Below are 12,307 nucleotides of genomic sequence, written 5' to 3'. Positions count from 1 at the left end.
CTAGTTTTTCTTGTAAATAATTAAATTCCCTAATAAAATCAACATAATTTACATTTCTTGAGCATTCAATTATTAAGTAGTCATTTCATCAATCTAGTGTCAGTTTATGTTTTTTAAACAGGGAAACGGTACTTTTCCCCTGAAATCTTTTCAATGCATTTACTTTGCTGTGCTTGTGATCAGTGGTGAACCATTGTTAATACAACTTTGTAGTTCCTGCACATGTTTCACATTAAAAGCTTTCAAAGTAAGGGTGGTATTATGTCCTTTGACCTGCTTGCAGGCTTTTATTGTGAAACATCTGTGCAGAGAGGGTTTAAGCGTCAGACATTTTAAATAGAACAAAAGTATAGCAAAGTAGAAGTATTGAGAATAATTTATTGAAGAAGAGAAGTTTTATTGTTACTGTCAATTTCCTTTTTTTAATACATACATCACTCTCACCACTAAGTGGCAGTAATATATAATGTTGAGTGTTGAACTCACCATTCAGTTTGACATGAAGAAAAGGAAGAGTTGACTTTTAGGCGAAAAAAACACTCCTGAGGAAGCTGTATTGGTTTTTTCATGTTGGATTATTTTAATTTATGGTAATAAATAACCATGTGTCTTTTTCGTTGTTAGGTTCTAAGGGTGAAATGGGGGTCATTGGGACACCGGGAATACAGGGATTTCCTGGAAAAGCTGGTACACCTGGATCTGCTGGTCTGAGAGGTGAGGAAGACCAAATGTCTAAGTCATGGAGTGTAAGTGATTGTTTTTTTTTTCTCAGATTTATCAGCTGAAATATTTTTTTCTTCTTCATCTCAGGTGATCCTGGTATCACTGGACAAAGAGGTGGTACTGGACAGTCTGGACCTAAAGGAGAAAGGGGAGAGCGAGGTCTTCAGGGACCTCCAGGGAACATGACCGAAGTTGACATGGAGCACATGAAGGGAGAGAAGGGAGACCTCGGAGACTTTGGTACAAAACTAAATACTGGCATTTAGATCTATGCGAGTACATCCATCATAGAGATATATTACAGGCAGGCCAATTAGGGATGAGCGAGTACACCATTATCGGTTTCTGTTCAACAAACTAAATTATCCGTATCCGTACTCGGAAGGGGCGGGACTTCAACTGGAAGTTGGTATTTTTATTGTTTATAAGAACACTATTTACAGAACAGCCTTAGAATTGAGCTTCAGATCAATGTTTTTGATCACAAGAGTAAGAGAACTATTCACAACAAGTTTTTTATAAACTTCAGTGAATAAACTTCAGTGAATCAATGAACACAACACAGTATCAAAAAGTATTAAGTAAAATGCAGGTTTTCATAAACATACTCAACTCCACAAGTCTTACTCAACTTTAAAAAAAATACATTTAAACAGTGATATGGGTGTGTGTGTGTGACTGAACACAGGGTTTCTTAATACCTGTCGTAGTTCTTTTTGGGGGGGATGCTGTATTTTTAATTTCTACATAAAATAAAACACAATGTTATTTATGTGGTGTGTGTGAGTGTGAGTGATTGAGAAAGAGAAGCGCTCGCTCCGTGTGCTCTCTGTCCTGCGGGGCTTTGCGTACCGCGACTCGGCCTGTGGAGCCCGTGCATGGCGCATGGCGCAAGGCTCTCTGTCCGCTGAGAATATATGATCATAGATAATGATGTTACATAGGTGTAGCTGTGAACTTTTTCATTCATCACGAGTACGGATATTGACAAATTTTACTCTGATTGGTACTCATGCTCGTAAAAGTTCATTATCCAAACCGGATACTTGTTTCAAACCGAGTATTCGGCTCAACCCTGAGGCCAATGGTTCATTCTGTTTATTTATATATTTAAGTAACAACATTTTCCCATCAGGTAACCCTGGCGTCACCGGAGACAAGGGCCACCGTGGCCTGTCTGGAGACTCTGGTATGCCAGGCAAAGATGGAGAGCCTGGATTACCTGGACAACCAGGTGACCTTTGTGACCACATGCAAAAAACTTACATTTTTAACTGTGTCGACTTCATATCTCTTCACCCTACTCATTTGATTTATTTTGATACATTTTTGCTTCATTCTCCCCGAATTGAATTAAGTACAAAAATATGAATCTTTCAATTTCACTGATATGTCTTAGGTAACAAAGGAGACCCTGGTTTTCCTGGAGAGCCTGGCAGCATGGGACAACCTGGACAGAAGGGCAGTGTAGGAGAGATGGGAATACCAGGTAAAACCGAGTTTAATATGAAATATCTCTCATGTGTATTGTACAAAAGCTAAAGTTGACAATTCATTTGTATGAAACATTATGTTGAATGCAAGTTTAATGTAACTCATTATAAATGGCTGCATTTTGTCTGCTTGTGTGTGTGTTTGTGCAGGTGTGTTGGGTCCAAAAGGTACTAAAGGAGACTTTGGCACATCGGGACATCCAGGATTCAGAGGCACTGATGGACTGAAAGGAGACAGGGGAGCAGCTGGTGATCCAGGTATTGGGATCCCGGGACATCCAGGAGAAAAGGTAATACCCCCTGTCTATAAGATAATTATTTAAGTAAAAACGCCAAGAATTTGTACTTATAAACTTTGGGGGATAAGATTTCCAAGCAGCTTTCAGTAAGTAACATCAAACATCCTCAAATATATAAGTTCAATTTCACATCATAACGAAGGGTGTTTTTAAGTTATAGTCTCTTCTGGCTCCTTAAAAGTTCAGTTTGATTCAGTATTTGTCAAACATGTGAATGTACAGACTTCATGTTTATAACTGTTTTGGGAAACCGACACAGAAAAGTCTCCACTACAAGTATCCACTGAAAATTTGATGCAACAGAACATACTGAAAATAGACAGTTATTAGGAGAATGTAAATTTATGCCCAACAGGGACGGAGCAGGAAACGTAATATTTCCCGATATACTGACTTTGCTCTTTCGACATAGGGCAGGACAATATAGCCCAAAATCCATATCAATAATCATTGTGATCAATGATGCATCATTCAATTTTGAAGTTTACACTTTTAAAAGTTTAAAAAGTTAAAAGGTTAAAGCTCTTCTTCATGAGCAAACATTGACGAACACTTGATAAATTATCAATTATTTCTTACACATCCTCACTGTGCTCGCACAATGCATAAATATCATATTGATATAAATAATAAGCTTTTGTCATATTGAAATTGATGAAAATGATGTTGTGATAGTTGTTGATAGTCTTTTATTATTTATAATTATTTATAAGGCCCTGTGCTATTTCAACATCTACTGCTGACTTGTTCCACTCAACAATCATCAGTCTTTACTTAGCATTCCTCCTATCCCCTCACAGGGTCATTCAGGTCAGCCAGGATTTCCAGGAACACCAGGAGACAAGGGTCAGAAGGGTCCTGAGGGTATGCCCGGCCAACCAGGACTGCAAGGCTCCAAAGGAGAAAATGGAAGCCTCGGGTACCCAGGTCGGATTTCCCTCTGTCACATTCATCCTGTTTGTCTACAAGCAGAGCTATAGATATTATAATCATACGTCATGTGGTTCTCATAGTGGTGTGTGTACGTGTGTGTGTTGTACAGGTCAGCAAGGTAGACCAGGTGAGAAGGGTACCCCTGGGCTCTCTGGGTCAGCAGGCGAGCACGGTCGTGAAGGCCGTCCCGGTACGTATTTAATTAGCTCGTCAGACAACTGCTCACAATTTAGCCACAGCAAAGATTTAATTGATGTGTTCAAGGTTTAATATAACGTGAGCTTCCCAGTGTTAACCTTGAGAGATAAGTTTTTGTTAAATGTCCAGTGTGTAAGATTTAGGTCAAAAGGATCTATTGGCTGACATTAAATATAAAATAATCGTAGTGATGTTTTCACTAGTGTGTTTCATCTAAATTTAGCAATGTGCCCTTTATATTCAAATACTCGATATTTTCATCAGGAGCGGTTTCTATGACAACTCAAGGTTATCACAGGTTCTCTTTCATGTTTGGAAGGGGAGGGTGAGGTGAGGGGTATTCAGCTGCAACATGCAACTTCACCACTAGATGGCCCTAAATTCTACACACTGAACCTTTAAGATAATTCAGTCTGAGAAATTACTAGAAACTAAACTAATCAGTGAGATATGAAGAAATCTCAGAAAGACGCTTAGAATTTAAGTTAAGAGAAACTTTCAAGATCATCTGCCATGTTTTCCCAGATTTCCAGTCATATAACTGTCCCAAGGAACGGCCTAATGTTGTGCCTGTGTTGGCCCAACACACACTGACAGTTAGTGTGTGAATGTTCTCCTCCAGGTGAAGGCGGCTTGCAGGGACCCCCTGGTGTTCCTGGAGAGAAGGGAGAGCATGGAGTGGATGGCATCCCAGGATCCTCAGGGGAGAGAGGAGAGCCAGGTTAGTGTCAGAGGAAGTAAATTGCATGACTGAATTGTTGATCAGCTGTTAGTGTACTGACTAAATTATATATTTGTATTTCTCATGATGTTCTTTTATTGTTTTTATTATTGTTCTTTTATCTATTTTGTTTTATTGGATTTCTGAGGATGATCTCACGTTTCATCACTTTGCAGTTGTATTTCATTTTGTGAAGGCCCTTTAAAGGTGCGATAGAAACCCTTAAATTAAATCCTCTCAAAGATAAATACATCACACAAATTTTAAGAATTTTATTTATTTTCTGACTGTGTTTTGGAAAAAAATACTGGAGGGAAAAAACCTTTAGAAATTTGTCGAACACTACCCGTAGGCTTAAATATTTGATAGACATCACAAAAAACTGCCTGTAATATATTTAATTTTATTTATCTTCTGCAGGTTTCCCTGGCCGAGGTTTCCCTGGGCCATCTGGAGATTTTGGTGGCAAAGGTAAGAGTCCTGATCCGAATAACTCATCCATCACTGGAGCTTAACAGAGTTTCATTATGTGACCCTCTTCTCTTTCCTTTTCCAGGTGACAAAGGTAGTCCTGGCTTCCCTGGTACTCCAGGTCACCCTGGAGTCCCTGGTATCAAAGGTGATAAGGGACTTTCAGGATCACAGGGACCACATGGTGAGACAGGAGAGAGGGGAGTCCAAGGTATCTCTCTCGAGGGCCCCAAGGGAGTTACGGGAGAGCCAGGAAAACCTGGAGAAGCAGGTAATTGTGGAATACTTGACATGCCAATAAACTGCATTACATAAGAGCCTGCTTCCCAAATATACATAAGTTAGTGTCACAAAACATAGCTGCCGTTACAATTGCATAAAAATATTTTTTTAAATATCTCCTCATCATCTGAATGTCTTTATCACACAGGATCCCCAGGAGCACCGGGACCCGGTGGTGTGTCAGGCAGAGATGGACAAAAGGGAGATAGAGGAAATCAGGGTCTCCCTGGTTACCAGGGAGAGACAGGAACGAAGGGTGACCCCGGATTTATTGGAAATCCTGTAGGTCACAAGGCGGTTTTTTTACTATACTTATCATTCATGGTGCTTTCTGATGAGAGATAGCTGATACATGCGCAGTAAGATCATCTTTAAAGCTGCAGAGATTGACACATGTTGTGTCTCTTACAGGGACAAGCTGGACTCCCAGGTATCGATGGACAGAAAGGAGAGATGGGACTACATGGTGTCCCAGGGTTCCCAGGTGACTATATACAGTGTGATATAGTGTGTCTGTGTATAACTTACAGTATGTCTGTAAGGGTGTGTGTTAATGGTGATAATTAACAGATAAAACACACTCAATCTTTAACTCTAGGTGTAAAGGGTAACTTCGGGGACATTGGATTCAAAGGAGAGTTTGGAGACAGAGGATTCACTGGAGAAAAAGGTAATTCAGTATGTTTATATTCAAAATGTGTAAACCAACTGATATCAACATGTTGTACTGTATACTTCTCAATCTTTTCTTTTTTCTTCATATTTAATTATTCTAATAAAATGCAGTGACTAGATAAACATAAAACTAACATGATGTAATGTTTTCAATTTCCTGTACACATTTTGTATGCATTAATGTTCATTGGTGTTTGAATTGTTTGAATAGATTGCTGGTGTTTGACCACAAGAGTAAAAGATGTTGGTAAACTTGAAGATAACAAGAGGGTTGATGTTGTATATTTCAGGTAGTGAAGGCCCCCCTGGTACCCCTGGGCCCCACACCTACATTAAAGGAGACATTGGCTTCCCAGGAATTCAAGGTCTTCCAGGACCACAGGGGCCATCTGGGTTCCCTGGACAGAAAGGACTGCAAGGTGACTTTTTGATTTCAAACACATCCCTTCATATAATCTCCCTGTGATCCAACTGTTTTCTTCTGCTCACCTGTGCTCCACATCCAGTTTTCTAATCGCTTCATCGTGCTCGGTATTTCCTCTCAGGTATGACAGGTATTGCTGGACTGAAAGGCGAAGACGGCCTTCCTGGATACCACGGTCAGGCTGGAGGCAAAGGAGAGCCCGGTCTGTCAGGGCCACAAGGTGAGAGAGGCTTGCATGGATAAAGATGTTGTTTTGTTGTGCTTTAACTTTTACAACTTATTAATTACTCAATATCTTTAGGACCCAGGGGATATCCGGGCCCCCCAGGACCTGACGGCGTTCCAGGTCAAGTGGGTCAACCTGGCCCCTCCTCCATGGAGCATGGGTTTCTGGTAACCCGTCACAGCCAAACAGTGGAGGTGCCATATTGTCCTCAGGGAACATCGCTCATATATGATGGCTACTCCTTGCTCTACGTACAAGGCAATGCACGGTCTCATGGACAGGACTTAGGTAAGAAACATAACATAAAATTACCGGAAAATAAAAAATAAGCACAGATACAAGATTGAAATGATATACCATGCACAAAGGGGGAGTTTTTTTAGGTAATTTATCTTTCTCATGGTGCCATGTTTTTCTTTTAGGTACGGCAGGCAGCTGTTTACGAAAGTTCAGTCCCATGCCCTTCCTGTTCTGTAACATCAACAACGTGTGCAACTTTGCCTCACGTAACGACTACTCCTACTGGCTCACCTCCCCCGAGCCCATGCCCATGAGCATGGCTCCTATCACTGGTGAAGGCATCAAACCCTTCATCAGCAGGTACGTTCATATTTCTGTCCCCACTGCTCTGTGCAAGATTTGTTCAATACCTGTGTGACACTCAACATACTGTACTGTGTGTGTGTGTGTGTGTGTGTGTGTGTGTGTGTGTGTGTGTGTGTGTGTGTGTGTGTGTGTGTGTGTGTGTGTGTGTGTGTGTGTGTGTGTGTGTGTGTGTATATACAGGTGTTCTGTGTGTGAGGCTCCAGCCATGGTGATAGCAGTTCACAGTCAGTCCATCATGATCCCTCAGTGCCCTCTTGGCTGGGACTCTCTGTGGATTGGCTACTCCTTTGTCATGGTAAGACTCCCAGGATTAGGTCTGAGTGCAAGTAAACTATTTGCAGTGGTTGGATGTAACAAAGTACTTTTACTTAGTGACTGTACTTAAGTACATGTTTCATGTATCTGTACTTAATTTAAATATATTTATTTTTAGGTACTCTTCACCTTTACTCCACTATGAGCAAATGTCTGATATATATATATGCAAATATACAAGTTCACATTGTTTTTTATATTCGCAAAAGTAGTTTATAACACAAGGGGAATTAATTCAATGATCCAATCAGAGCAGGCAGGAGAGATTTGACCCCGCCTCTTGCAACAGAAACACCTGAAATAAAAATAAAAAAGTCCTTCTCTGATGTTCTGCTGACGTTTTTTATTGTGTGTGTTTGTGTAGCACACCAGCGCCGGTGCTGAGGGTTCAGGTCAGGCTCTGGCCTCTCCAGGTTCCTGTCTGGAGGAGTTCCGCAGCGCTCCGTTCATCGAGTGTCACGGTCGTGGAACCTGCAACTACTACGCCAACTCCTACAGCTTCTGGCTCGCCACCATCGAAGATGATGAGATGTTTACGTAAGGCAGAGACACTCGCACCCAGACATTGTAACCAATAATGTAAAGGTAGAAGCTGATTTTCAATTTCGCATCTACTGCTCGACCAAACAACTTCATTTCTTGGACACCTGCAAAGTTTGAGGTTGATCAGACGAGTTGTTGTCGAGGAAATCGAAATACAAAAAGACAGAGATTCCTCAATTTATAGTTAGAGCACTGATGTTTTTCTCTCTTCCAGGAAACCTGTCCCGACGACACTAAAAGCAGGCAGTCTCAGAACACACATCAGCCGCTGTCAGGTGTGCATGAAGAGGACATAAGCTCCCCCAAGGCCCGAGTCTTCCATCCTGACGTGCGAGTGACACAGCGTACACCGATGTTCCTCAACTTCCTGTTTTGAAAGGATGGTGCTACTTCCCTGCGTGTGTGAGAGGAGAGAGGGATGGAGACGTGGTTTGCAGAAATCCAGAGATCAAACTTTTACAAACCAGAACACAGAGACCTAAGCCGCCTTTTGCTCCATGCAGAAAAAACTAACATGATCACAATGCTTCTTTAAAGAATGGCACCCAGTTTACCACTGCACTGAGTACATGCCCACTAAACTGGTAAATGAGTGTTCATTTGGAAAGGGTTGTTAGTGTAAGTCAGGTGCTATTGAATCGTACTTATCGGCCTTATTCCAGTTTGTTCCTCTTAAAGTTTCCTTCACTACAAGTGCCACAGCTTTCAAAGATATAGCTGCATTCATATTATAGATTTTCACACCTTATTTACTAATGTAAAGGATGGGACTCACCACTGGTTACTGAAGCTCTAAATCACAACGTGTTGCCCCCACAGACACTTCAATCACAATCACCCTGTTGTAAATATGATGCATTCCTCTCTAACATAGTTCAACATACTCTCCTCAGGTTATTATTGAATTACTTTGTGTGCTATTAGCTCCATTTTTATTTATAAGATTTATGAGAATATATCTGAGTGTATCTGAGAGTATCTGACATTTCATTGATCCGAAAAACCGTGCTTCTGACATCCGACAACCGGCGCCTTACTAACTTACAAAACAGCACTGAAATAGCATTAGCAGGTGTGTGTGTGCGTGTGTACGTAAGTGTATAGGCATGAGTGTGTTTGAGCTGCTTGGAAGTGAAGCGTGTGTTTGCATATACAGTAAATTGTTGCAAAGGCAACGAAATAGACCAAAAAAAAGAAAGAAAATTACCTTTTCTCTGTCAGAACATTGTATGTAACAGCTGCGTGTTTAAGAATTTACTCCTCCCACATTTAATGAACCAAATCTTTCTGATCTCCGATCCCAAAGAAATGCACATGTATATATATATATACAGTATACTTACACATAACATGCTATTCTGCTCATGTACTTGACTGTTCCCGTTTGTGAATGACTGTTTCTATCCCTGTTGAATATTATGCAGAAATTATTTTTGATGAGTAGGAAAGGGTTTTCATGTCACGGCTGCACATTCAAGTCAAACTCATACAGATGAGGAGGATTGTATTTATAAGTGTCTCTGCAGGCTGGCGTGTTTTAAAAAGGTCTTAACATAGGTTTGTGTTATGCGAGAACTTAGTTTCTGTGTCCCCCTTTCAGAGCAACTGACAAGATGCAAAGTTTTCTACTTTTACCCTACACTGACCATAACCTGTTTATATTTGTTGTGCTTGTTTGTGATAAAATGCTCCATGAAGTATTAAACACAGTATCAGCATGTTTTGCCGTCATAAAACAAACAGTGGGGATGATCTTCTTATAAAACACAACCAAACACACATCATCAACGTTTTATATTTTCCGGATCTCATACTGTGTATTTCCTGCAATAAAGTGATTTGTAGAATAATTGTATTAATTCATTCGCAAAATGCGTTTTCCCTTTTTTTCCTTTTGCTCCGTGGTTGCCACTAAATTGCTTGTTTTTCAGCAGGATTAGGTGAAAAACTACTGAACAAATTTCCAAGAAACTTGGTTGAAGGATGGGACATGGGCCAAGAAAGAACCCATTGAATTTTTGGGTGAATTCATACAAAAACTTTTTGTGGGGTGATCTTTTTTTACCAATTTCCATGGGCCTAATTCATGGATTAAATGAATTAAATTAAGTGCAATTTGGTGCACACAAAGCTGTTTGCCAAGCAGGTTCTTTTTTCGTCCGTTACTGAGCAGGATTACGCAAAAATTACAGGACGGATTACCAGAAGACTTGGTGGAAGGATGCAGCACGGGTCAGGGAAGAATCCATTAAATCTTGGATTTAGTCTTTCTTTAACAGTACAAGGATGTTTTTCTACATTTCCCTTAATTTCTCAGAGGATATAGTTCATGGATCTTGATAATGAAAATCAGGCATGTTTTGGGTACTGATAGATATGAGTGTGTGCCATATGGTTTTATGGGACTGTTGTGCCTTCGCGGAGGTATGTGCTTTTTAAGTGCCCTTCTAGTTTTACTGGGTCTGTAAGCATGAAAGTAAAAGTACCTCAAAAACGGCCACAAGAGGGCAGCACAAGCACGATTAGTAAATAAGTTGCTGACTGTTCATGGTGTCACAGCTTTCCATCTGGCTGATTCACCGGCCCACAGTGTTTATGGGTTTTACTGTCATTGGCCATTATTTCTCTAAAACACAGCGCGAGCCGAGCCTGGATCTATCTTGAACTCAAGCCTCTGCACCAACACTTCCACAGGGCAATGCAGCCACTACCTCAGCACTTCTGCTGGGACGGTGGCCAATAAACCCGTTCACCCCATGAAAACATAAACAGATCGATACACTCCGCAGAGAAACAGATAACCCCTCCTTTCATCTCCACTCTCGTCTTTCATCTATTACCGGAATCCTATCCCTTGTTTCCTCTCTTGTCATTCGACGGGGAAACATGGGCCTTGACCCCTGACTATCTTCATCAACATGCCTAACAAGGCCTTGACCTCCGACCGGCCAGTGCCAGGTGGGAGTCACAGAGCATGGTGCACCACACTAGAAAGGTCAAGTGGTCAAATGACAGATGCAACTGAGAGCAAAGGCCTAATGACCACGATCAAGACCATTGTTGCAAGACTTACTGTAGGTGTCTGCAGTTATGAAAAGGTTATTTTCACCGACAAGTGGTAAAATGTAACTCAAGAGACAATAGACACATTTATTTTCAAATCCAAATCAGTATTATACATTGTTTCTGTCAAGATGTGATTAAAAATGCTTCTAGAATTTGTTGAAGTTGGATTTAGTCGTCATTGTTGGAAATGCTTATTAACAGGTATCAATCAATTCGACAGTAGTTTGTGTCTCATAACAAATTATTAGGATTGAAATATTGATTTAGACATTTTATGCAGTCTTTTGATTTAGGAGTAAAAAATATGTCAGTTAAAAGGAACAGATAAGCCAATAAGTTGTTGGAAAGAAAATAAAGAAAAGTGACTGAGTCAATAAAGTAATTCATTTAAAAACAATTTAAAACATGGAAGCATTTAACCATGAAATGTACTGTACGCTGTATGCTCAACAAACAAATGTATTATTTTATGGTGAATATAGAGTGGCAATCAGGGGAGTGCTAACCTTCACCAAAGGCCGAACAATGCAACACATGATGTTTTATTCTTATAGTAGAAAAGTCAAAGTAACGCGGTCTGATAATCTCATTGATTTATTTGTCATAAAACATAGTTTAAAAAATTTAAAAATAATACCTGGATCCGACCCTTCATCCACATCCATGCCAAACGTTGATAGGTTCTTCTCAAGCACAGGCTTTATCACTTCACCCAAGTTTTGTGGAAATTGGTTCAGTATTTTTGGCAAAATCTTGCTAAATTTTAATAAACCAACAAAAGAAAAAACTGGCACACGGTAGAGTGCCCATCAGTCTCCTTATATTCTGCAACAAATCCTTCTTGTTTGAACAAGTTTTTTCTGTTTCTCTCTGTGTTGATCCAAATTGTAATGAGTTCATTTTCAGCTCATGTTTCATCCTCCCACCAAGTTTCGTGTAAATTCGTTTAGTCGTTTTTTGCGTAATCCTGCTGACAACAAACAAACAAACAAACAAACAAACAAACAAACAGAAAGACAGGGCTGAATGTCATTTATAATACAGATATGACATCTGAAGCACATAAATCACTGGAATTCACGTGCAAATAAACACATCAATGCCATGTGTTAGGGTCAGCGCTCAGCCTTGCTCAGGGGCTTTAGAGTTCAAAACCTCTTTTAAGTGTTTTAATCTATCGGTTGTTTGCCGATACCGTTAAGTTGAGACCCGAGTTAAGGCGGGGATCACCGTCAGAGAGCTGGGATTTACGCTGGTAAAACTTCACTGCAATAATCTGCCCGGGAAGTTGCAAGTGGAGAAAAGTAAATAATCAAATAAAGGGGAATTTAC

At 40.3% G+C, this 12,307-nt stretch overlaps 1 protein-coding gene across 1 annotated transcript in view; it reads left to right on the top strand.

The window, feature by feature from the left end:
* The window catches only part of col4a1 (collagen, type IV, alpha 1), a 38,370-nt gene extending 28,611 nt beyond the window's left edge, over nucleotides 1–9,759 (top strand). Inside the window, exons 33-52 of the mRNA XM_035175252.2 lie at nucleotides 625–714; nucleotides 811–963; nucleotides 1,859–1,957; nucleotides 2,123–2,212; nucleotides 2,367–2,506; nucleotides 3,316–3,442; nucleotides 3,558–3,638; nucleotides 4,269–4,367; nucleotides 4,788–4,838; nucleotides 4,924–5,109; nucleotides 5,269–5,402; nucleotides 5,532–5,604; nucleotides 5,719–5,790; nucleotides 6,086–6,214; nucleotides 6,341–6,439; nucleotides 6,521–6,733; nucleotides 6,868–7,045; nucleotides 7,232–7,346; nucleotides 7,731–7,903; nucleotides 8,124–9,759. Of these exons, the coding sequence (XP_035031143.2) occupies nucleotides 625–714; nucleotides 811–963; nucleotides 1,859–1,957; nucleotides 2,123–2,212; nucleotides 2,367–2,506; nucleotides 3,316–3,442; nucleotides 3,558–3,638; nucleotides 4,269–4,367; nucleotides 4,788–4,838; nucleotides 4,924–5,109; nucleotides 5,269–5,402; nucleotides 5,532–5,604; nucleotides 5,719–5,790; nucleotides 6,086–6,214; nucleotides 6,341–6,439; nucleotides 6,521–6,733; nucleotides 6,868–7,045; nucleotides 7,232–7,346; nucleotides 7,731–7,903; nucleotides 8,124–8,205 (2,384 nt within the window). The 3' untranslated portion in view covers nucleotides 8,206–9,759. The remainder of the gene's footprint in view (nucleotides 1–624; nucleotides 715–810; nucleotides 964–1,858; nucleotides 1,958–2,122; nucleotides 2,213–2,366; nucleotides 2,507–3,315; nucleotides 3,443–3,557; nucleotides 3,639–4,268; nucleotides 4,368–4,787; nucleotides 4,839–4,923; nucleotides 5,110–5,268; nucleotides 5,403–5,531; nucleotides 5,605–5,718; nucleotides 5,791–6,085; nucleotides 6,215–6,340; nucleotides 6,440–6,520; nucleotides 6,734–6,867; nucleotides 7,046–7,231; nucleotides 7,347–7,730; nucleotides 7,904–8,123) is intronic.
* Nucleotides 9,760–12,307: the final 2,548 nt, after the last annotated feature.

Source organism: Hippoglossus stenolepis, chromosome 13, assembly GCF_022539355.2.
Source record: "Hippoglossus stenolepis isolate QCI-W04-F060 chromosome 13, HSTE1.2, whole genome shotgun sequence".
In the NCBI taxonomy this organism is placed as follows: domain Eukaryota; kingdom Metazoa; phylum Chordata; class Actinopteri; order Pleuronectiformes; family Pleuronectidae; genus Hippoglossus; species Hippoglossus stenolepis.
The sequence above is the reverse complement of the archived record's forward strand: the minus strand, read 5'-3'. Positions and strand labels throughout refer to the sequence as shown.